Below are 22,135 nucleotides of genomic sequence, written 5' to 3' on the forward strand. Positions count from 1 at the left end.
CTGCCGAGGGTTTCTTGTGGCGTGCCCGGCCTGCGCCACGCCTCGCTGCGCACGCCGCGCGTCCCTTGAGCGCCCGGACCCAGCATTCATTTCCGTACTCCTGCGCTAACGCTTCTCGTCCTCCCGCCGCTTAGCTAGCAAGTAATTATTATCCAGACTGAGCACCACTACCCACACTGCAGCACTCGGCTGCGGTCTCGCTCAAGCCGAGCCACCCTCAACAGTTTCCCCCTCCGTCGCCTCCGTCGCCTCCATCGCCTCCAAACCCCTCCAACGCCGCTGCCACCGCCACCAGCACGGTCTTCGCCCGCGACAACTCTCTCGCAAGCACCTGCGACGCTGCCTTGCGCTTCGCCCGCCGCGCGGCATGCACGTCGTCCACTTGCCGTAGTTGCTCCCGCAGCGCAGTTCCCTCGCGCTCCGCGGCAGCTACCCGCGCTCGCAGCTCCTCGCACTCCGCCTCCGCGGCGCTGATCTGCATTTGCGCTGCTGCGACCGCACCCTTCAGCTCCGCGTGTTCAGCCGCAAGGCGCTCGCTTTGCGCCTGCGCTCCCTGCAACTCGCCGCGGACGCCCGCAAGTTCGGTCTCCTTGCGCCTCACCATCTTCTCCACGCGTGCGCCAGACTCTGTCAGCGCGGCTACCTTTTCCCGCAGCTCCTGATTCTCGCGCACCGCGCCCTGCATCTGTCTGCTTGCGTTCTCATACCGCACGCGCTGCACAAACATTAGTTTTCATCCACGCCTGAATAAGAAGAACAGAACTCACCGCCTCTTCCAGTCGTGCTTCAACCGCCTTGTCAGAGCTCTTCACGCGGTCCTCCGCAGCCAGTAGCTGTTTCTCCCGCTGCCCAACAATCGTCTGCAGCACTGCAATCTCCTGTTCAAGCCGCACTGTGGTCTGCTCAAGTTCTGCGCACCGTCCGTTTTGTGCAGCTATTTCGGTTTCGACGTCCTGCAGTCGCCGGTGCTGTGCGCGCTTCTCGCCTTCGAGCTGGCCGATGATGCGAGCTCCCTTCTCTAGCTCGCTCCGCCACTCCGCAACTTGCTTCTCCGATCGGTGCTTCCATTCCACAAGTTCTTCGCATTGTCGCTCGAGCTTGTCCACGTCGTCAAGGGCTTCCGCGAGTTGCACCTCTAGGTCGGCTGCCCGTGCTTGACTTCGGCGTAGAATCTCCTCTTTGTCCAGCGCAAGAGCGCGCTCGCTCTGCATTGTCTCCTGCGCACGCTTCATTTCGCTCTCCAGTTTTCGTGCGCGTTCAGCTGCCTCCCCTGCCTCGGCTTCCGCTGCAGCAAGTCGCGCAACTGCCTTCTGATACTCGCCATCTCTCGCCATGCTCTCCATCGTTTCCCGCTCTGCCAGCAACAGCGGCTGCATCTTGACAAACAGCTTCCACCAACCATCGTCCTGTTGACTGGCTGCCTCGACGTTTCGCGAAATCACTGCCAAGGCTTCCTTTCGGTACAGTCGCTTGTTCGCATGTCGTCGCTGAATGTAACCTCTCGCTCGAGCCTGCACTCGTGTCACCAGGGTGCGCAACAGCTCTTCGCGGTGGTCCTCAAGCTCAGCGAGCACGCCCGACCGGAAAAACAACTTTGTGACACCGACTCTATACGCACTTGGTTCCAACCCAAGCGCCTTCAAAATCTGTGCGCACGCAACCTGTCCCTCGACATAACCGCTGGCAGCGCTTCCACGCGAAGCTTTGCAGCTAGTTACAGTGCCGAGCGGAACGAGAATCTCGTATCGAGACCGGAACTCCGCAAACGAAAGTCTATTCGGGAACCCGCTCCGTGCGATGCGAATTCCCTCAAGCACTCCATTGCAACGCAGCTGGTCGAGCACAAGCATGTTATCCATCTTTTTCGGGCGCTTTTCGTGATTCGGCAGAATGCAGCGTACAAAGTGAGGTCGAGTGGAGTTCAGTTGGCCCATGAGACTGCGTAATTGCTCCTTATGTCGCTGGGCAACCGTGCGGAACAGTCCGCGTCGTCGCCGTCGTCCGCCAACGCCGTCGGAGTCACTGCTGCCGTCCTTCTCGTCCACGAATAGTTGCGCAATATGTGGCTGCGCGGATTCTGACAGCAGTTGTGTGATGTTGTCGTTCAACGGGTCTCTGTTCTTATCCAGCCAGCCTTCGGTAGAGTAGTCCACTTCCGCGGCATAATGAGTCAATCGGAAGCCCTGGTTGAGCAGCGATCGTTTGTACTTGTCTGACTTCTTGTCCCAAATTGAATGCAGCTTCTCGGTGAATGACTTGTCTGTCGCCCGCGGCATCACACAATCCTCATCAAGGCAAGAGAATATTCCGATCGGCTATGCATTGTTAGCATATCTTCTGTTCCTCCAAGTCATCCACCGTGTTCACTTACGTCCGACTTCTCAATCAGGTCAATTGTCGGCTGCAGATCATGCCCAAAGTCGATAAATTGCCACTCGATATTCTCGCGCGCATATTCCTCCTGCTCCAACACGAACATATGATGATTGAAAAACTGTTGCAGCTTCTCATTGGTGTAATTAATGCAAAGCTGCTCAAACGAGTTCGTTTCGAAAATCTCGAAGCCCGCAATATCCAATACGCCAATGAATGTAGCCGTACCGCTGTCGCGCTCCAAAACCTCGTTGATCCGGTTCACAAGAAACGCGAAACCGCGCTCGTAAAGTGCCTTCGTCAAAGCGTGCAGCGAAAACTGAACTTGAGCAGCCGTGCGGGACTGGTCCACCCAATCGCGACCCGCCTTCACGCGAGGCCTCAGTAGCGCCTTCACAAACGAGTCGACTGGCACTCCCATTACATGGCAAAGTTTCTCCGCCTGAGTATATTCCATCAGCTTTGCCTGGCCACTGGATCGCTCTTCGCCAATCTCTAAATTTCCAATGTGAAAAATGACGGCAATAACTCGTAGTAAATCTTCTTGCTCCTGCTTGGTAAATCCCATGATATTGAATGAGGCTAGCAATTGGCGAAATTCGTCTGCGTCCGATACTCCCGGAATAGTCTTGTTTCCATATTTGACGTAGGCGTAGTCGTCGACTTTGCCATCAAGTAGAAACTTCTGTCGAAGTTGCTCTGACGCGCCGGCCAAGAGCTGGTAGAAAATATGATAGTTTCGCTCATTCGGACTCTGCGTAACAACTCGCGACTTCTCAAGCAAGTACCAGTCAATATAGGCGCCAGCAATCTGACCAGACCGACTAAATGCAATGCGAATGAACTTGCCAAATCGCGACGAGTTGTTGTTCCGCACCGTTTGTGAGTTTCCAAATGCCTCGAGAATCGGGTTAGCCTGAAGAATCTGCTTCTCCAACGACTCATCATCAAGCGCGTTCGAGTTACTTGTTACGGCCGCCAAATACTGAATAACTTTCTTGGTGTTCTCTGTCTTGCCAGCACCTGATTCACCGGTAACTAAAATTGACTGGTTTTCGTGCATATCGAGCATGTTTCGGAACGCCTGGTCCGCCGTCGCGTAGATATGCGGAGGAACATCTTCCCGAGACTTGCTCTTGTACAGTGAAATGTACTCTTTGTTGTAAATAGGGAGACTGCAGTACGGATTGACTGTTACCAAAAACAACCCGGAGTAGGTCTGCCTGAATTAGTATTTCGTCATATCAAGCAGGGATCTACGCAGACCACTCACATAAATCATATCAGCCATGTACCGCGTCTCAAGGTTGTGCACGACGGACGCCTCGTTCAAATATGTCAACTCAGCCATATCATTTGCTCTGTCGAATTTCGGCGGGTTGACCTTGTATACGTCGGTCTTGTTTACGATGCGCTCCTGATCTCCGTCAGCCATAATCATTCTCTCACTATCTGCCTCGGGTACCCACCAAGCCATCTGCGCTTTGAACACGCAGCTGATGATCATCAGTTTCTTCCACGACAAACCCTTTCACGAATGCCATGAGGGGATCGGCAACCCACACCCATTTCTTCCCAAATTCTGCGTTCTCTTCACCGGCTGCTCCATCTGAGACCATGACGAGAGCGGTTTCGTCGGCTGCCTCACTCCGCTGCTCATCCTCATCCGAGTCGTTCTGCGACTTCAAAATCTCTTTAATCTGATTAGGGGTAAAAGTGTGCACACGCTTGATATTCCCATGGTGGCTAGATGAGTGAGAATGAGACCGGCTGTGGGGGAGGTTGTGAGATATCGGTGCAAACTTCGTAGATGACGACAAACGCGTCGAGTTTGGTGTCGTCATTATAACGCGCTCTTAAGTCGTCGCTTCCAACGAGTGCTGTGGACTTGTGGGTATCCAAAACCAAACTGTACACAACCAAAGTGCCAGCCAAAAAGCCAACACAAATCGTGGCAACCAATACTGTGGACGCGTGAATCTAGGTACTGTTGACCGTGGCCGCGTACACAAATCTTGACAGGGTCAACAGGCTTTGGCGTCGACGCGCTGCGGCTGGGAAAGGGTTAACCGGTTAATCCAACAAGGCGCGCACGCGGCTCGCAAAACAAACACGTAAACAAACTCTCTCGTTGGCCGAGCAACTGCAGTTACCCTCCTTCAACTTCCGGCTGACATCTCTGTGCAAGGGATCGCAGGGAGCTTATCGACGTGGGAATGGCCAGAAATCAGAGAAAATTTTGATTCTCTGAAATTTGGACGATAGAACTTCTGAATTTTTATGCAAGTTTATAATAATCTGCGTTTTGTTAAAGGTGGCGTGCCCATATGCATACTGAAATTGCTTGAAACCAAAATAGTCGTATTCTCGGCAGGAAATTTGTCAACAGTCTGTGCATCTTCTCTCCAACCCTAACCGACTACGGGTATGCACAATAATCAATGCTTGTGACAATTCCTTTCAAAACCTATATACAACAAATAATGACATGACAACGACTACTCTACTCACCAGCATAACCGCAAAACCCCACCAAAAGATTCTAAATATGCTCATAATCATCCTCAAAACTGAGAGCTGCGATACTGTGTAATCTACTTATGTCGACCCAGTCGTTCCTTATCATCATCCACTAAGGCGTATGCCGGCTTGAACTGATGCTGGCTCTCTGATAGTAGAGCCGGGTTGCGAAAGGTATCTGTGACTCCGCCAAGGGACGTGTACCCGAGGTCATATAAAATGCAATAAGGGATCTGGAGCTCCCGCAGGAAATGCCAGACCTGTACATAATGCCAGTCAATGACAGGATGAATGCGCATGAATTTTGGCCACCCGTGATCAGTCTCGTCAAAGAATGTCAGATTGGCGCCGTTCGGGTCCGTTCGTCTGGTGCCAACCAGTATCGCTTTGACGTGAGGTTTTGCGTCAAGAAACTTCTGAAAAGCTTCCTTCATTGGCGATGGAAGACGGATTAGATCAAGTGAATATGCGTGCACGCATTCAGTCACGAAAGAGTCCACCTCGGGAAATGCGTTGAGAGAGTGCACGTAGACCGTATGAATTCGTTTGGGTGTGTACTCCGTAGCATGATAACTTATGCTTGCCAATAGTAAAACAAGCATAACTAAACAATCCTTTCCTCCATTGAAGGAAATCGCCAGTTCGTCGAAGCTGGTTGGCCGAGTACATGAGCCAGATATTCAACATACTCCACCACTTAATACTTCTGCGTACCTATATCTCTTTAGAGCCTCGCTTAAAACACCTAACGACTCCCGTATTTGCTCCTTCGTTCGCGCTCGAATCTCCGCTGACTCTGTATTCTCTGACTCAGGCGTATAAGCCAAAAATTTGTCCACCTTCGCTGCTATTTCGTTGCATGTGTGTATCAAAGGAATTGTAGATGGCGTAGGCGCCAATTTCGGTCGCGACGCAGTAGATGCCATCGTCGATGAAGCTGAAGACGGCGCCGCTTGAGCTGCCATTGCTATGATTGCCGTGGTCGAAGACGATGGGTGGAGGCAGGTGATGCCGATGTACGATGAAGCACGCAATCAAACGAGCGGATATGCAGGAAGAACAAAATGCTCAAATATTTAAGTCAATTATTGAAATAGTCACTTTTGGGATGCTGTGGATACTTGGTGTCAAAGAGGTACTGTGGTCAATTGCTGAAAGGATGGCGTGCGGAATCAGAACTCGAGCTGTGCTGATCAAGGAAGCGGAGTGGAAGATACGAGACCCAAATTGCCGCTCAGCCTAGAGTTTATATCTTGACGTGGCGGGGATCGCCGGAATTTTGCGAGTATCTGCGAGAAGATCCGCAATATTATCAACTGATCGACCGAAGGACGCAGAAAGCATAGATATTCTGAAAGACTGTGGTGTAGCCGTCAATATCTTGCTCTCACTTGCATGTGCGACGAGCAGATACTCCCAAAGGCAACTGAAGAGCGCGGCACCCTGCTTGGTACAACTACGTCCATTGCCGTAGTTCATCTAATTCATTCTATATACACGCACACCCGCTTTGAATATGTACAATGATCTGTCTGCACATTAAAATACAGCTTGCTTCTGCAGGATACACAGAGCGCTACTATGAGGCGGCAGCAGTGGTACTAGACGTCTGGGCTGCTTGAACATCTGCACTGACAGCCGTCTGCAGACCTTCGAGACCTTGATCCAAGTCGTCATCAATAACCCTGCTGACTTGGCGTCGAAATTGAATAGTGTTAAGACACCGGTCAATAAGCATCTGAATATGGTGATTCAGCTCAAGTGCGCCCTCGCGATCGAACAGCACGACAGGAAAGCGATATCTAAACAAACACCTGTCAACAAAATCCGAGAATATAGTAGCACGTGTAGAACACTTACGAAAGCCAAAGATAAAGAGCAACAACCGAGTGAAGCTGCTCTAAATTCTTTAATGTGCTAGATTTCGCCACATTCGCAAATTCAACAGATTGGAGGTCAAACTGCGGGATGTCCACAATCGAAATCGGATTTCCAAGCGAAATCGCGGTAGCAAGATGTTGCATTACAGATGCGATAACATCTAAGCGAAGACTGGCCGGTGCCTTGATCAATTGCGTTTTCTCATTCATCCGCAAACCTTCAACGTCGCCAAACATTTTTGCAACACCAATTTGCTGTAAAAATGAGCACATCGAGAAATAATTCGATGCTGTCGCAAAATTGTAAAACTTGGTGAGAACAACATCATAAGCGGTAGTCGGAGAAAATTCTTGCGAGAATCTATGCAGCATTTGATTGTTCGGAAGAGTCCCTGCATGCTGTATCTGTCTTGCCTTATCTGTCATGCATCGAACTAGATATTTGTGATCTGACTTGTCAAGAGTTGTCACGAATCCAAGTCTTTCATCTGGCGCATTCGGATTTGAAACTTCAACGGCGCTTCGATATCTGCCTGCGCGTCCCGCAATTTGTTTTATCTGATTGGGATCGATTCTCCTAAATGCAACTCCATCATATTTTACCGAGGTTTCAAAAATAATCCGCTTTACCGATAGATTAAGTCCCATACCAATTGCATCAGATGCCACCATCACGTTGTAACCAGAGGAGGGATCATTGAAAAGCTGAGCCTGTTTCGCTCTCGTCTCTGGAGGCAAACCTCCGTAGATCACGGCGCACTTGTGAGCTGTTTCATTTTCGATTTTCCGCTTGATCGCAAAAATGTTTGTCCGCGAAAATGTGACAACGGCATCACCAGGCCTGATACCTGCTAATGATGACTGCAATGAATTTGACTCGATCTCAAGTGGACTCAGGCGCTGGTAGCGGTTGACCTCAACGATATCGCCAACCATGCTTGCGAGAGTACACAACAAGTTCACAGTTCGCTCCTCTCCGCATAAATGAATTTCCTTAGCCTGAATTCCTAGTACAGCAGCCGACCATGCCCACCCCCTGAACGGATCTGTAATCATCTGAATTTCATCGATGACAGCAACTTCATATTCAGTCGAAACATTTGCCATTTCCACTGTGCAAGAGGTGATCTTCGCGCACAATCCATTCGAATCTTTATCCCAAATAACCTCCTCTCCCGTGACAAGGTTGCAAGAGCGACCTCGTGCTTTGAACCTGTCATAAATCTCACGAGCAAGCAGTCGCAATGGGCCAGCATATAATCCTGAAGATGCCTCGCCTAAACGTTTCAGAGCGTTATGCGTTTTACCGCTATTGGTAGGACCAACGTGCAAAATCCATTTCCGCCTCATTGCTCTAGCCATAGGAAACTGCTCGGCAGGATTGGCAATATTTGCCAGAGCCTGAGTGTCTTCCTTTTTGGACTGTTGTGTCGCCCGTGATTGAGACGTGAACTTCGAGTCTTTTTCTTTGTGCTTCAAGTAATTCCCAAAGCACGTAGTCAACATCGCGTCAATATATTGTAAGCCCTCGGTCGTACCACGTCTTGCAGAGTTCTGCAGGATCTTCAGAATTGCCAAGTGAGGTAGGGTGGGATTGTCTTCCATAAAGTCTTCGTACTTGGGTGCTGTTTCCATGGTAAACTGATTTTCTGGTAATGCACAGACAGCTTGAATATAGTCGCCAATGTGCTTATTGTAGAGATCTGCCGGCACCTTCGTAAATCGTAAGATGGCAGATTTTGCAGGGGATAGTTTCAGCAATGAAACTCGTGAGTATACCAGCCTCATGAACCTGGCATATGACATATCCGGCGCTAATCGCGATTCTTCAATTTTCCCGTAAAAAGGCCTGCCACCGTTCTGTTGATAGTCGGAATTTTTGCTCACTCTATGCTTCTTGGGCTTCTCGCGGCACAGAGCTGCAGACGACGTGAATGCTCGTACACTGCTCTCGCTGTATAGCCTCCATAGTCTTAGGCTCGCTACTGTACAGCTGCAACACCGCAGAGGCGAAGTCTTGAGTCTAGCTGACGCTGTCATTTCGTGCTTTCTGCAGTGGTGGGATGTGCAATTCGAGCACGCCGACTTAATGCACTTTGACGTCGAATCTCGAAATTTTTTAGATGGTTCCCCCTGAAGTCACGTGTACCGCACGGCCCGGTATGGAGTACCAGCGCAATCGCCGTCGAGGCTGTGTCTCCGTCCAATAGCCTCTACACTGCACTTTTAAGGCTTCTTCACGCAGCTCTATTGTGCCGATCTAGTATTGGTATATTTAGCGCTCAGTGCCATTCATAAGTTGCTGTTTGTGCGAGCGTATGAGGCGGAGTGCGTACGGCGGCAGTGCATCATCTTGACAACCTAGCCTAATATTCTACTGCACGCCACACGAGTCGTATTGACGGAAACCACTATAGCAAGAGGTCCTTGCTGACAGAAAATGTCGTTTTCTCTGATTGACGAATATCGAAAGAGTGTGTTGCAATATGGTTATTCTCCCCGCGTGGCGGTCTCTAACATAACTGAATCTAGGGATTCTGGATGTCTGCATAAATACACGGACGTCCACCAGTGTAAGTGACTTCAATTTGACTTATGCGATTTCGGCTATTGATACCGTGGCATAGTACAGATTTTTGGTTCTCGATGCTTTCACATCACAGCTGGTCGGAGCAGTACTGCCTGATACTGAACTAGTCAAGCATAACATTACTGGTACGCTTCTTCTATGTGATGCTGGGGTGTGAGCAGTAACTTATCATTTTAATACCACAGCCGTCCAAAGGATCGAACAGAGACGAGATCCGCGACCGGCCTTCGATGCTATTTATATTCTATCATCTCAGAAGTATATTGTACAATGCTTGATCTCGGACTTTCAGCGGCAAATACCTCGATATAAAGGCGGCTATGTTTACTTTGTGCCAAGTAAGTGCCTCAGTTTGTATCGCGGTTTGCTGATTCTGACAAGAGTTTAATAGTGCTGGACCGCGAAAATTACATGGCACTCCAAAATGCGGACAATACAGGCTACATAAAGGACGACTTCAAGCCGCTTTTGATTGACTATAATCCTATACAATCCAATGTCTTTTCTTTCAAGTATCCGGATGCTTTACCAGTTTACTTTAACCAGAACTGTTTCAGTTTGGTTCAGTCTCAAATAGAGAAGACAACTAAACGGGTATGTTTTTGCGTTCAGGTTGGTCAAAGGTCGTCAGAAAGTAATGAGTACATAGCTTGTCAGTGTGTGCACGACGCTCGGTGAATACCCAATAATAAGATACTACCGGCCTCCAAATCCCCCACCAGCACACCAGGCATACACATTATCCTATATGCTCGCAGATGCGCTCCAAAAGGGTTTAAAGTCATATGCCGACGCGAACCCTCAATTTCCTTGGATCGAGACCGATAGGCCGCGGTCGATATTTCTAGTATTAGACCGTTCAGTTGATTTGAAGGGTCCATTTTTGCACGAGCTTTCATATGAGGCTATGGAGCACGATCTTTTGAATATGGATGAGAATAACATAGCCACTATGTTACCGCAGGACGATCAAGAAAATGCTATTGATGCGCTGACGGAGAAGGATCCAGTTTGGGTTGAATTGCGACACATGTACATACCGGATGCAATTGGCCAGGTTGCGGAGAAGACACGGATATTTGAAAGAGATCACAAAGAATTCAGTGAAATGTAAGTGCTGTGCATACTGTTTTGAATGGTTCAGCTTCTGACCGAATTCCAGCGAAAAGGCTTCGACAGGCGATCTGAAGACCATCATGCTGAACATGAAGGGTTATATGAGGGAGAAAGCCCTTCTCACACTACATTTCAACACAGTCGAAACTTTGAACGACTTAACTGAGAAGATCGGTCTGATAGACGTTATTGAGGTAGAGCAGATTCTTGCTACCGGGTTGAGATCTGATGGAAAAGTTGCCAAAAACGTTATTGACGACCTAGTACCTCTACTGGACGACCAGAAAGTTTCGTAAGTTATCGTAAACATTTACAGTGGCATGGTCTTTCGATGCTGACACCTTTATAGATCTCGCGACAGAATCAGTTTGTTGGGACTCTATCTTCTCTATCGAGAAGGACTGATTGACTCTGACTTGCGCAAGCTCTGTGCTCATGCAAAGTTAGCAACTGAGGATGCGCAATTACTGGTTAATATGAAGCTTCTTGGTGGCCGCATTATCAAAGAATCGTTGCAAGATAGGCGGATTCCGAAGCCAACGCAATCACGTGAAGTCGACATGCAACACGATCAAATTCTGACTCGGTACACAATTGCGCTCGAAGAACATTTAATGGCACTTGCTCAAAACATACTGGATCCCGCTCTGTTTCCATTTATAACAGACCCATCAGTTTCGGCAGATTCTCTATCGTATGCAGCGTCTACTTCTTCGACTACCCTTCCGCGTCGCACGAAGGCACAGTGGCACGATCGGTCTCCGGTGCGTGGCCCTCCCCCCCAAAGGATTTTTGTGTTCATCGCAGGAGGTATGACATACGCTGAAACACGAGTGGCTTATGAGATTTCGAAAAAGTTCAACAAAGACGTGATTATCGGTTCAGAAGATTTTCTCACGCCACAAACTTGGCAGAGAGAGCTTGGAAGGTTGGACATGTCACTTCACGACTTGAATCTCGCCGATCTACGACCAGAACCTAAGGTTCCGGCCTATCTCTTCGAGCCTGATGTCGAGCCGGCTCCTGTCAAAGTTGCACTGCAACAACGACAGGCGGCCTCACTACAGGTACCAGCTGCGAACGCACCGAACAAGATTTCCCGCGTTCAGGAAAACCATCACAGGACTGCAACAGGACATGCTCCAGGACATTTCGATGTGGAGAAAAACAAAAAGAAGGGCAAATGGACTAAGCTTTTCAAATAGAAATTTTCTTTTTGTGCTGTGGACTTAAGCGAATTTGAAAATTATTTTTGGGGGTGTTCATTGATCGATTGTTTCTTCCGGTATTTGTAAGTGTACGTTAGTTATTTTGCTTTAGCATATTTCAGTTAGCTTTCTAGTTGTTTAATTCCGACAGATTGCGCGAACGAACAACATGTTGCACAGTCTCATAGCATTTCTCTCATTTATCAATTCACATTTGTATAGGGCGGAAGCACCGCTAGAAGCAGAAAAAACTCCAACCCGTCCGATCTTGGCTCGACTAATGGTAATTTTTTTACACCTTTAATCAGTCATTTTATACTATATGATATGTAGTTAGCTACGATCTGACTTATAGACATTATCAATAGGCAAAAACATACGTGATCAGTGTCGATGGTTGTGTAGACTAATCCCAACTCGCACAGTTCATCGCATTTACGGCGAACCTCGTTTACATCTGCTCCACACTGTCGCGCGATCATCTGAAAATGGAGGCCCTCGTTCGAGTTTTGCTGTGTGGTGGAGAGAGCACTCATAATTCTGCTCTGTAAACCAGAGAGTGATTCGCCACTAAAATTGCCAAATTGATTACCGCCGGCAGTGAACGATTTCACGGCGCCTGAGGTGCTTGAACCACGGGTAGTCTGAAGATGAACGGCTAAAGTCTCAAGTCGTCTGTAAATGACTTCGTTGAAGTCAGTGACAGGATGAATGTGCTGCCCGGTAATATATCGGCGGTTGTTGAACGCCTTGATATCACCAATAACACGAACATATTGGCCGACATAGAGACTGCTTTGATCAGATAAGCACATCATTTTCAACGACTGTTATTACTCACTCGTCTCGTTTCTCGAATTCTGCGCCCTTGTCTCGATTAGATGGGTATGCTTTAATATCGAACGTTGCCGTATCATCTTCTATCCGGTAGGTTGTGTTGGTGGCTTGTTGAGCAATACTTCGAATGATGCCGACAAATATAACCTATGACACATATGATCAGTAGCTCAAAATTTGAGGTCAAGGTTTATGAAAGAAGAAAGGAGAGTGGAAACTTACGTTTGCGACTTCAACACCATCAATGAAGAACTCCGCATCCTGAGCTGCCTGTTCAGCCTCAACAGCCTGCTTCAATGTGATCGGACGTAATCGTGTTTTTCCTTCTGCCAAAACCTTCAACAGAGTATTAATCCCAGACGCAATACAGATTATAGAGTCGAAACACACGTACTCGTTCGCTGCCTTGCGATCCGTACTTGGTGCTGTCACCGCCATCGTTGCCCTTATACCCACTGTTGAAGTAGCCTCCGCTATTATTCGAGTTACCACCTCCATAACCTCCATATGAGTTGTTATCGCCATTGTTGTAAGACATCTTGCTGGTTGTGCTACGACACGCGGCTGGCAGAGTGGCAACTAGAACGCGTCGCTAACGGTCGGGACGCGTCTCTCACGCGCCGCGGACAAATACCTCCCACCACGACACGCGCAACTATCACGTGATCATCACGTGATAGAATCTGTCAACTGGGACGGACTTTTGCCAGAAGAAGCGGTCGGCTAGAGATGTGCTAATCCATAAATTTTCGTATGTACTCTGTCTTTAGTTCTGTAACTGCCTATGTCAATATTGCGTTATAAACGTGCTTTGGGGCTGTACATCAGGCGGTCCGGAGTTGACGAGGAGAGCTTTCTACAATGAGCCGCACGTGCTAATATGTGGCTAGCTGGCTCTGGCAACGCTCAATAGCGATTTACCGGTCGAAGCGCCAACAAGCTGCCACACTTTCCTTCCTCCAATTAGCACTGTTGGTTACTCCTAATTGCCGTGTTTAGACAGCTCTCTGTGAGGATAAGGCTTTTGACTTGCTAATCGGCGGTCTGAATGTCTGGGTAGGTGTCTGTTCTACAAGTTAGCTGTAGCACTAGCTGACTTATTCCGTCTGATTAGATCTCTGCGCGAACTCTCCAAGGTCATAGCGGCCGAAATATTAAGTGCAGATACTTCTTCAATATGTGACGTTTCACCAGACATTCCCGACTCGATAACCAATGCTATTGCGGTGTACTTAGGAAGGCATCCGAGGCCGGATACTGCTGATGCTCAGCGACTACACGATGACCTCCAACGAATACTTCGCAAACATGTGGTAGCTGATTCTGCAGCGGAAGCGTTGTTTATTAAGAGTCTTGCACTTTTAGTTCCAATTCTAATTGTTAGTCCCGATCGACTAAAGTGGTGGATTCAACAAATCATGGTCACAGCCTTGAGCTCGCTAGGCCGATCACGCACCGTGGTTAAGGAAGCAAGAGATGTCATATTTGGTATCACGGTTTTTGACGCATTTGATTCTTCTGTTGAGTCTTCTATTTACGAACCGATATCCCAGTTCACGGCTGATGCCCTTGTTCAAGTATATCTTGGATTAAGGCGACTTGACACCGATGATTCACTCTTGGTGAGTGCAGACGCGGAGTCAGACAGCCGAGCAATGTGTGTTAAGAATGCAGACTTGGAATTACGAAGATTTGGATATAAGCGGCCTCTGGCATTTTTTGCAATCTTGGATCGATATTTCGTGCAAAGGCAGCACCGAGTTAAAATACTAGGCCTTCTCTGTACCTATATTCAGACACAACCGCCTTACTTGTTTGAAACCCGGAATTCTAGTCTTATCACTCATCTTTATGAATGTCTATCAAAGGACCTTTCTGCTCTCGCCGTGAATCTCGCATGCACAGTCTTCGTGATGTATCTTCCTCACGTTTGTTCCAGTCTAGGAGGAGAGTTGCCAAAAATCTTTGCGATATACGCTCGATTGTTGTATTGGGACCTTCTTTACGACCGCAAAAGCGATTCCGGCACTCCAGTGGTAAATGTGCTGAGCTCGGGTTCATCAATGAACGGCCACGGACCGAATAATAGTGGATATAGCTATTATACATCCGAGGACGATTCAAAGCCAGCAAGTGGAGATAACAGCGTTTCGTGGGATATTTTGGGTAAATATTTTGCGCCTTACTGTCGGAATTTCGCTAACTCAACACAGAAGCTCTACCGAAAAATGACTATGGCGAAGTAACTACGGTTAACTATTCTCGACTATATACATTCATCTACGGTTTGTATCCAATTCATTTTTTGACATTTCTGACAAATCCTTCTCGCTATTTCAAATTAATTGGCCTAAGAATGAGTGACTTTATAAAATTTGATGTCAAGTATATTGCGATCAAATCACAGGATCTATCGAAACGACATTTGCTCCATCCCAATTTGATTCGATATACATTCACATCGGAAATTTTGGACCAGACTAGATGGGAAATTGCAGGAGCAGCAGATGATATTGCGGCATACTGTCTTACACTTGACACAAAAGATTTACAACCACCTTCTCCGATGTCCCCTGCGATTTATCGCAAGCTCGTCGGTGATGCGGAGCAATCGTCGTTTGACGCAACAGACCACGATGGATACGGAGAGCAGTCCTTTTCGTTTGGCGATAACATTGTGTCTTCAGATCACCAGCTCAGTCAGTCTACCAGTTCACGTGAAGTACGTAAGCCGGATTCCGTGCAAGTCAATGACCTCTCAGGAGAATCGTCTCAAGCAGAGGATTCCAAGCAAATGGCTCCGTCACCGAAATCAGCCGTACGAGGGATGTCTCCGGTTCCGTCTGAATCGAGCCGCCGAGCTGAGATTAACTCTATATTACAAAACCATATGGATTCTAGCGATCTTTATACGTCACGTTCTTACTTGGAAGGAAATTCGGTAGTTAACAGTCCTGCACCGTCTGTTCATCTCTCTGGGCAATTCACAAACTCTGGAGCATTTTCTCTCCCTCCCCCGCTCTCAAGGGTGAATAGTGCGGATGCGGACGGTTCTTCAGCGCCGCCGACAAGATCATTCACAGATAATTCTCCAGTATTGAATTTTGATTCAGACTTTTCTGGAAGTCAGCTGCAGCAAGCTGTAACGAGCCTGGAACACAAAATTGTGGATTTGCAGAATGAGCTGAATTTCGAGCGATATCTCAAGCAGCTCCGGTTGCGCAATTTGCGTCAAATTAAGACTCAGTACACCGAACTTCAGCGAGCGGAAACTAATAATCAAGGGCTGATTTTCATGAACCGCGAACTTCAGGCCAAGATTCAACGCATTGAGAAAGAGTCTGCGGCAGAATTAGCGAGGACAGTGCATCAAGCCAATATTCGCGCTAATGATGCCAACAAATCTTATGACCGGGTGAAACTTTTGCGGGAAGAGCAGAACAAGTGGAGAGAAGAAAAAATCGCTCAGACGAAGCAACTGACCCAAGCTCACAAGGAAATCGATTTACTGAAAGGGAGCTTTTTATTCCAAGAAGCTAAAATCGAAGACCTTTCTCGCCAACTAAGCCATGCTTTATCAAGAGCGGACGAAGCAGAATCTTTACAACGCGCTTACTACGAGCTGCAACAGAGAATGCAGATTGCATCAATAGGCGTCGAATCACGTTTGACGAATCGCGAGAACGAGGATGCTCAGAGATTACGCATCGATCTTGTCAAAGTTCTCAAAGAGCTTGAAGTCTGTGAAGCATCAGCCGCAAAGCAAAAACTTGATTTTGCAATAGTTTATAGTGATCTCAGAAAGCAGATTGCCAATCTCTCCAAGGGAGGAGATGGAGTATAGGAAATAGAAGAGCAGAGAAAGAAGATTGAATGGATGCTCTTTGGTTAGGTAATATGTCCTGATAAATGCTTCTTTTGCTAGCGGTTTTCTAATCTGTAGATACTTGCACTGGACTTGATATGTATATATGAACTGTTTATGTTACTGATATTATTGGTTTCTAAAGATTGGATTGAGGTAGTATAATAGTAATGGCGAATGGTGATCAAGTGGTTAGGTGCTAGCTATATAGCTAACTCCACAACCTAACCTAGCTAGCGAGCTGCTGTTGCGACTGCCTTCATTGCCGCCTATAACTGGGAGCAATTGGTACGACCCACCCGTCGATGGTCGCGGATAGTTGATCTAAGTATCACGACTCACCAAAACCGCTTCCTTGATTTTTATGCATTAATTTGGTAACTAGAGCTTCTAGCGCTAAGATCATTGGTCAACGACCCTACAAATCGTCGCGTCGTCTGTGAGGTGTGATGCTGGTGATCACGAGTCCACCCTGCGAAATTTTTGCTCGGCACATTTAAACTCTATTCGTGCGGCTCAGGGGTCAGTTGGGTCTTCGAAATTTTTTGCGCAAGTTCGCCCGCTGCCGCAGCTTAATTGCTGCAGGGCCGAGTCTGCAACTGCGCTTCTTTCTTTCGACCACATCTCCCCGGTTGATACAGTCGAAATGTCTGACAGTGACTCCGAGTACGATATCACTGGAGCGATTGCATCTATACGAGAAAATGGCGCAACTCAATATAGCAGTGCAAGTGACAGCGACGGCGATCTCGATGATGCAAGATTATCGGACAGAGCGGTCCAGCCAACCTCTAGCGGCAAAAAATCAAAGACTAGTACCGCACGTAGGAACAATTTGACACCCTCAGGGCAGTCTCGTTTTGTGGAAGATAGCGATGATGACGACGAGGAGAGCTTTTTTCGAAATTTACCGTCTACGCTAGGCACGCTTCCAGTTGACGGGAGCAAGAAGAAGGTTGCTCAAGGAATATTTGCATCTCTAGGGCTCTCTTCGCGGCTCGTTAAGGCAGTCAACCGCAAAGGTTACAAGATTCCTACGCCAATTCAGCGGAAGACCATACCACTTGTGCTTGGGGGCATGGACGTGGTTGGTATGGCACGAACTGGGTCAGGAAAGACCGCTGCGTTCGTGCTTCCAATGATTGATCGACTAAAAGTACATAGTGCAAAGGTTGGTGCCCGAGCGGTCATCCTGTCTCCGAGTAGAGAACTTGCGCTGCAGACGGTTAAAGTCGTGAAGGAATTTTCAAGAGGAACAGATCTAAAGAGTGTTCTTCTGGTCGGCGGAGACAGCCTGGACGACCAATTTGGATTGATGATGTCAAATCCTGACATTATCGTCGCTACTCCTGGTAGATTTGCTCATTTGCAAGTTGAAATGAGCTTGGATTTACATTCGGTTGAATATATTGTGTTCGACGAGGCAGACCGGTAAGTTCATTCTTATTGTGTATGCACGATCTGCTAACATAAGATCATTACTTTAGGCTATTTGAGATGGGCTTTGCTATGCAGCTGACGTCAATTGTTGCAAGCTTACCAGCTACGCGTCAGACTCTGTTATTTTCAGCAACTCTTCCCAAATCTCTCGTCGAATTTGCACGCGCTGGCTTGACTGAACCTGTTCTCGTACGGCTGGATACGGACGCCAAGGTCTCTGATGCCCTTCAAATGTATTTCTTCAGTACGAAGTCCGGAGAGATTGACGGCTCCCTAATCTGGATACTACGTCATGTCATCAAAATGCCACTACTAGCTGACATGTCAAAGTCTCAAACAGCCTGGACGCAAGAGGAATCTGAAGAGAGCGAAGCGGACAATGACAACGAGGGCAGCGAAGGGAAACGGTTACGAAGTAAATTTACGAAGGGCAAGAAGGGGAAGAAATTGTTTTTGAGTCGCGTGCCTCAAGGAAACGAATTGACGTCCGCGAATGCAACTATCGTTTTCACTCCGACTAGACATCATGTTGAATATGTTGCTAATCTTCTGCGCGGGTTTGGATATGCCGTTTCTCATATTTACGGTTCCCTAGACCAACGCGCCCGTCTTGAGCAACTTGCCAAATTCAGAGCTGGCGCGACCTCTATTTTAGTTGTTACGGACGTCGCCGCACGTGGTATTGATATCCCAATATTGGCAAATGTGATTAACTACTCGTTTCCTGGATCGCCAAAGATTTTTGTTCACCGTGTTGGTCGTACAGCTCGTGCCGGTAAATCCGGACACGCATACTCGCTGGTAACCGAAACAGAAGTTCCATACTTGCTTGACTTGGAGCTATTTCTCGGAAAAAAGCTCCTGCTATCATCCCAGCTGAAGCAAGTACCATTGGATCAGATTGATTATACCTCGAATATTATTGTGGGAAGTCTTCCGCGGGACGATCTTGAAAGAGCCTGTGAAGATGTTCAAAATCATGTGACAAATGACTACGATCTTAAGTTGCTAGTGCAAGTTGCTCAGAAGAGTGAAAAGCTATATATGAAAAGTCGCGGATCCGCTTCATCTGAGAGCGTGAAACGAGCGAAGGAAGTTACATCCACTGGCGGCTGGGGTGTGCTCTTTCCTCTCTTCAGAGAACAGAAAGTTGCCGAACGAGAGGATATGCTACTCCGCCTATCAAAATTTAGACCTTCTGAGACTATTTTTGAACTCACGCGCAAGGGTGGAGTTAGCGTTGAGAGTGGGGCCGAACTCATGAAGCAGCGGAGGCAACAGATTGCGCCAATTGTTCTGCATGCCAAGAGGAACAGAGAACAAGTCAATGAAGTCGATGAATCGGGCGAGCGTGATACCAATACGGATGGCGTCAATGGCATGGACGAGGATTCTGAAAACAGAGAACATGCCGCTGCGCTTGCGACAGAAGACGATATTTTAAGTACTTTCAAACTTGAAAGTGCTACGAAACGCAAGAGAAGCAGCGATGACAAACAAGCCGCAGTCGACGCATTTCCAGTGCCGTCTAAGAAGCGAACGAAGATTTCCTTCCGAGATGATGCACATTACATTTCACACTACGCAGCCGCTGATATCGCCGAAGATCGTGGATATGGCATTAACAAGAGCGCCGCGGGCTCCGTCGTATCTTTCATGGAAGGCGCCGGTGCCGCCTCCTTTGATCTGGTCGGCGACGAGTCGGGGTTGCAGCAGTCCAATATTATTGGTGGCAGCAGAAACAAAATTACGAAGTGGGACAAGAAGAAAAAGAAGTACGTGACTCAATTTGCCGGCGACGATACTGACTTGGGTGGCAAGAGAGGGAAAATGATTCGCGCTGAAAACGGTGTGAAATTGCCCGCAACTTATAAGTCTGGCAAGTTTGAAGAATGGAAGAAGGCACACAAGAAGAGCGGCTTACGCGTTGGTGAGGCGGAGAATTCGGGTCCTGGAAATAATCGCAAGTACAGGCACAACGACGTCAAGGCACCTAAGGCTGCTGACAAATTTCGCGACGATTACAAGTCTCACGTGAAGCGGTACAAGGAAGCCCAGGCAAAGGGTCTGGTTCAGGGAGCAGACCGGTCTGAGTTGAAGACTTCTGCCCAAATGCATAAGTTGCGTGCGCTGAAGCAGAAGAGAAAAGAGAAGAACGCGCGGCCAAGTCGCAAGAAGAAATGAAACAAAAACTGCGGTTTCTTAAGTCTATTGTACTGTACATAATTACTGATACAAGTAAAGATTAACTTAGTTCATACATAGTTTCAAGTTTTTGATAATGACGCCCATAACACCTGTTAACTGGAGAGAACAAAAAACATAGTTGCAACCTAATAATGCTTGTCGTAATATCAAAATGAGGTGATAGCTATTTCAAAACTGAACTCCGTAAAGTGATAACTATTTCGTTTACCATGCAAATCTTAATTGTGCGGGCGTGAATACCGGTGGCTTCCAAACCAGCTTTTGGGGATCGAGGATTCTGCGGCGCCGTTTCCTGATCTGTTCTCGATGTTCCAGTACTGCGTTTGTGAGGCAGATAACGTGTTGACCCTTGTAATATTTCAACATGTTCAAAGTCTGTAATGTGTGCAACACGTCCTGTGTAGTCATCGCTGTAGTTGTTGCGATTTCTTCGATCGTGATTTCCCGGATATCACGTTCGGGGTCGGTGAGGAAATCAACAATTGTGTCGGTCCAATAAGCGCGATACGATAGAAGACCGAGATCGGATAGCGGCTTTTCCGGAGATCCAAGCTTTCCTTCCTTCTTGGACAATTCGTAAGAAAATGATATGAGATATTTTCCGTAACCATGCCGCTGGTACTGCGGAAGTGTGAGAATACAAGCAACGTTGTACTGCTCTGCCGACTCCTTCTCTTTGGAGAAATATCCAATCAGATGGTGACCTAATTCGTCTCTTGTCGTCATGCAGTAGAATAAGAACGGGTCGACGTCGTAGTAAAGTGTCTTATGATCCAGAAACAACTTGCTCAGTAAACAAAGATTACGGCACCACGTCCTCTGCCGTCTTCCATCAATCTCAAAAAAAGACGCGTTCTCATCTCTGTAGATTTCATTCCCAGGAGGATGTTGCAAGGTGCACTTAACTCGATGCCGCTGGAACTGTTTCAATGATCCGTAGTAACATAAGCAAAATTCACAAATGTACATGCAGTCTTCCTCCGTAAGCTCGACTGGATACGGACTGAAATACCAAGGCTCGATTTCATGCTTGCCGAATTGAATCTTTATAAAATTTCGAACCCGCGCAATTTCGTGTGCGTTTTGTGTCATCGAACCCGATGTACGCAATTTCTCGATCTCGTCTTCTCGAGAAAAATTGTCTGGTTGACGGCCATCGGCAGTTTCAGGATTTGTCGAGTCAAGATCCATAACATCTATGCCCTCCGCCGAAGCAGACGTGACACCGTTACCGGCATCGCCTGTATCGGAATTCGGTGTGTCAATCGCTGTAGGCGGCTCGCTGCTGAGCGCCCTGGCGGCAGCAGCGGCCTTGGAAGCTCTCGCGCCTTTCGAATTTTTTGGATTTTTTGACGAACGCTTATTGTTTTTCCGATCGCGAGCAGATGGCGTTCCTTCTTTTGAGCTGTTTTTCGACGATTCATGTGTTGGCGCCTTTTTGGGCTTCTCCGGTCGCGGCCATTCCACCGGCCGCGAGAGATCGAGTCTGGAAGCCGGCACCCACTCATCCAAACGCTTGTTGAATTCCTGATAATGCACATAGAAATAAGGCTCTCCTTTTCGTGTCGTGATGGATAGTAGTTCTGCCAGGCGCGTCTCTTCGTCCTTCATAGCCCATACCTTGCAACCGACACGGAGCTGCGTTAGTGTAGCCATCGAGCTTGGCGGCGGCGACTGCGATACAATCGATCCCTGCGATCCGACATTTGTCTGTAGGCCTGAATTGCCATTTCCACCATTTTTGCTGGTCGTGGTGGCTGCTTCCGCTGGTGCTGCGCGGTCGGCCGGCTCGCTTGATGCCGAAGCCGCTGGCTCTCCGCCATTTGCCACCGCCTCTTGCGCCTCCTGTGCACCCTCATTCGCGACCTGAGCAGCTTGGTCTGACAGCATATTGAAGGCTCTTACCGCTATCAAAATTGCTCGAAAGAAGTTGTACAAAAACTGTCCTCAATGGTCACTTCTTCTTCGGCCTTCCATTGGTGATGTCACCGCGATGCGTTAACGTGATAGTCACACAAGATATGACCCAAACGTCAAAACATGCACATTTTTATTCCACAGCAGCTATAACGCAGACTACTATAAGGCATTGTCTACG

General features: G+C 47.9%; 8 protein-coding genes across 8 annotated transcripts; 3 read left to right on the forward strand and 5 right to left on the reverse strand.

Moving 5' to 3' along the window:
• Nucleotides 1-701: 701 nt before the first annotated feature.
• V1518DRAFT_370982 (P-loop containing nucleoside triphosphate hydrolase protein) lies at nt 702-3,992 on the reverse strand (the record flags this gene model as incomplete). Its single annotated transcript, XM_066901341.1, has 4 exons — nt 702-2,315; nt 2,372-3,592; nt 3,647-3,787; nt 3,843-3,992. The coding sequence occupies 4 exons, from the start codon at nt 3,990-3,992 to the stop codon at nt 702-704; spliced, it is 3,126 nt and encodes a 1,041-aa protein (XP_066761274.1).
• A 975-nt stretch (nt 3,993-4,967) lies between these two features.
• Nucleotides 4,968-5,819, reverse strand: V1518DRAFT_370648 (uncharacterized protein; the record flags this gene model as incomplete). The annotated part of the gene is made up of 2 exons (XM_066901329.1): nt 4,968-5,544; nt 5,608-5,819. 2 exons carry the CDS (start codon nt 5,817-5,819, stop codon nt 4,968-4,970), a joined length of 789 nt encoding a protein of 262 aa, XP_066761275.1.
• A 260-nt stretch (nt 5,820-6,079) lies between these two features.
• Nucleotides 6,080-8,859, reverse strand: V1518DRAFT_411943 (P-loop containing nucleoside triphosphate hydrolase protein). Its single transcript, XM_066902980.1, has 2 exons — nt 6,754-8,859; nt 6,080-6,695 (listed from the first exon to the last, which is right to left on the reverse strand). The coding sequence occupies exons 1-2, from the start codon at nt 8,811-8,813 to the stop codon at nt 6,473-6,475; spliced, it is 2,283 nt and encodes a 760-aa protein (XP_066761276.1). The 5' UTR covers nt 8,814-8,859; the 3' UTR covers nt 6,080-6,472.
• Nucleotides 8,860-8,978: 119 nt separating this feature from the next.
• Nucleotides 8,979-12,077, forward strand: V1518DRAFT_411946 (Sec1-like protein). Its single transcript, XM_066902981.1, has 8 exons — nt 8,979-9,247; nt 9,306-9,346; nt 9,401-9,488; nt 9,549-9,701; nt 9,755-9,957; nt 10,013-10,473; nt 10,526-10,771; nt 10,829-12,077. Exons 1-8 carry the CDS (start codon nt 9,214-9,216, stop codon nt 11,682-11,684), a joined length of 2,082 nt encoding a protein of 693 aa, XP_066761277.1. The 5' UTR covers nt 8,979-9,213; the 3' UTR covers nt 11,685-12,077.
• V1518DRAFT_431565 (uncharacterized protein) lies at nt 11,684-13,226 on the reverse strand. The gene is made up of 5 exons (XM_066906197.1): nt 12,919-13,226; nt 12,747-12,860; nt 12,529-12,671; nt 12,068-12,479; nt 11,684-12,005 (listed from the first exon to the last, which is right to left on the reverse strand). Exons 1-5 carry the CDS (start codon nt 13,060-13,062, stop codon nt 11,988-11,990), a joined length of 831 nt encoding a protein of 276 aa, XP_066761278.1. The 5' UTR covers nt 13,063-13,226; the 3' UTR covers nt 11,684-11,987.
• Nucleotides 13,227-13,256: 30 nt separating this feature from the next.
• V1518DRAFT_411950 (Hamartin protein-domain-containing protein) lies at nt 13,257-16,586 on the forward strand. Its single transcript, XM_066902982.1, has 3 exons — nt 13,257-13,580; nt 13,639-14,690; nt 14,738-16,586. Exons 1-3 carry the CDS (start codon nt 13,573-13,575, stop codon nt 16,366-16,368), a joined length of 2,691 nt encoding a protein of 896 aa, XP_066761279.1. The 5' UTR covers nt 13,257-13,572; the 3' UTR covers nt 16,369-16,586.
• V1518DRAFT_411952 (P-loop containing nucleoside triphosphate hydrolase protein) lies at nt 16,587-20,178 on the forward strand. The gene is made up of 3 exons (XM_066902983.1): nt 16,587-16,717; nt 16,775-17,820; nt 17,877-20,178. The coding sequence occupies exons 2-3, from the start codon at nt 17,036-17,038 to the stop codon at nt 20,011-20,013; spliced, it is 2,922 nt and encodes a 973-aa protein (XP_066761280.1). The 5' UTR covers nt 16,587-16,717; nt 16,775-17,035; the 3' UTR covers nt 20,014-20,178.
• On the reverse strand, nt 20,024-22,035 carry V1518DRAFT_411956 (acyl-CoA N-acyltransferase). The gene is made up of 2 exons (XM_066902984.1): nt 21,943-22,035; nt 20,024-21,891 (listed from the first exon to the last, which is right to left on the reverse strand). The coding sequence occupies exon 2, from the start codon at nt 21,691-21,693 to the stop codon at nt 20,242-20,244; it is 1,452 nt and encodes a 483-aa protein (XP_066761281.1). The 5' UTR covers nt 21,694-21,891; nt 21,943-22,035; the 3' UTR covers nt 20,024-20,241.
• Between the last annotated feature and the right edge of the window lie 100 nt (nt 22,036-22,135).

This window comes from Limtongia smithiae (genome assembly GCF_038497785.1).
Source record: "Limtongia smithiae strain NRRL Y-17922 unplaced genomic scaffold V1518scaffold_2, whole genome shotgun sequence".
Classification (NCBI taxonomy): Eukaryota; Fungi; Ascomycota; class Lipomycetes; order Lipomycetales; family Lipomycetaceae; genus Limtongia; species Limtongia smithiae.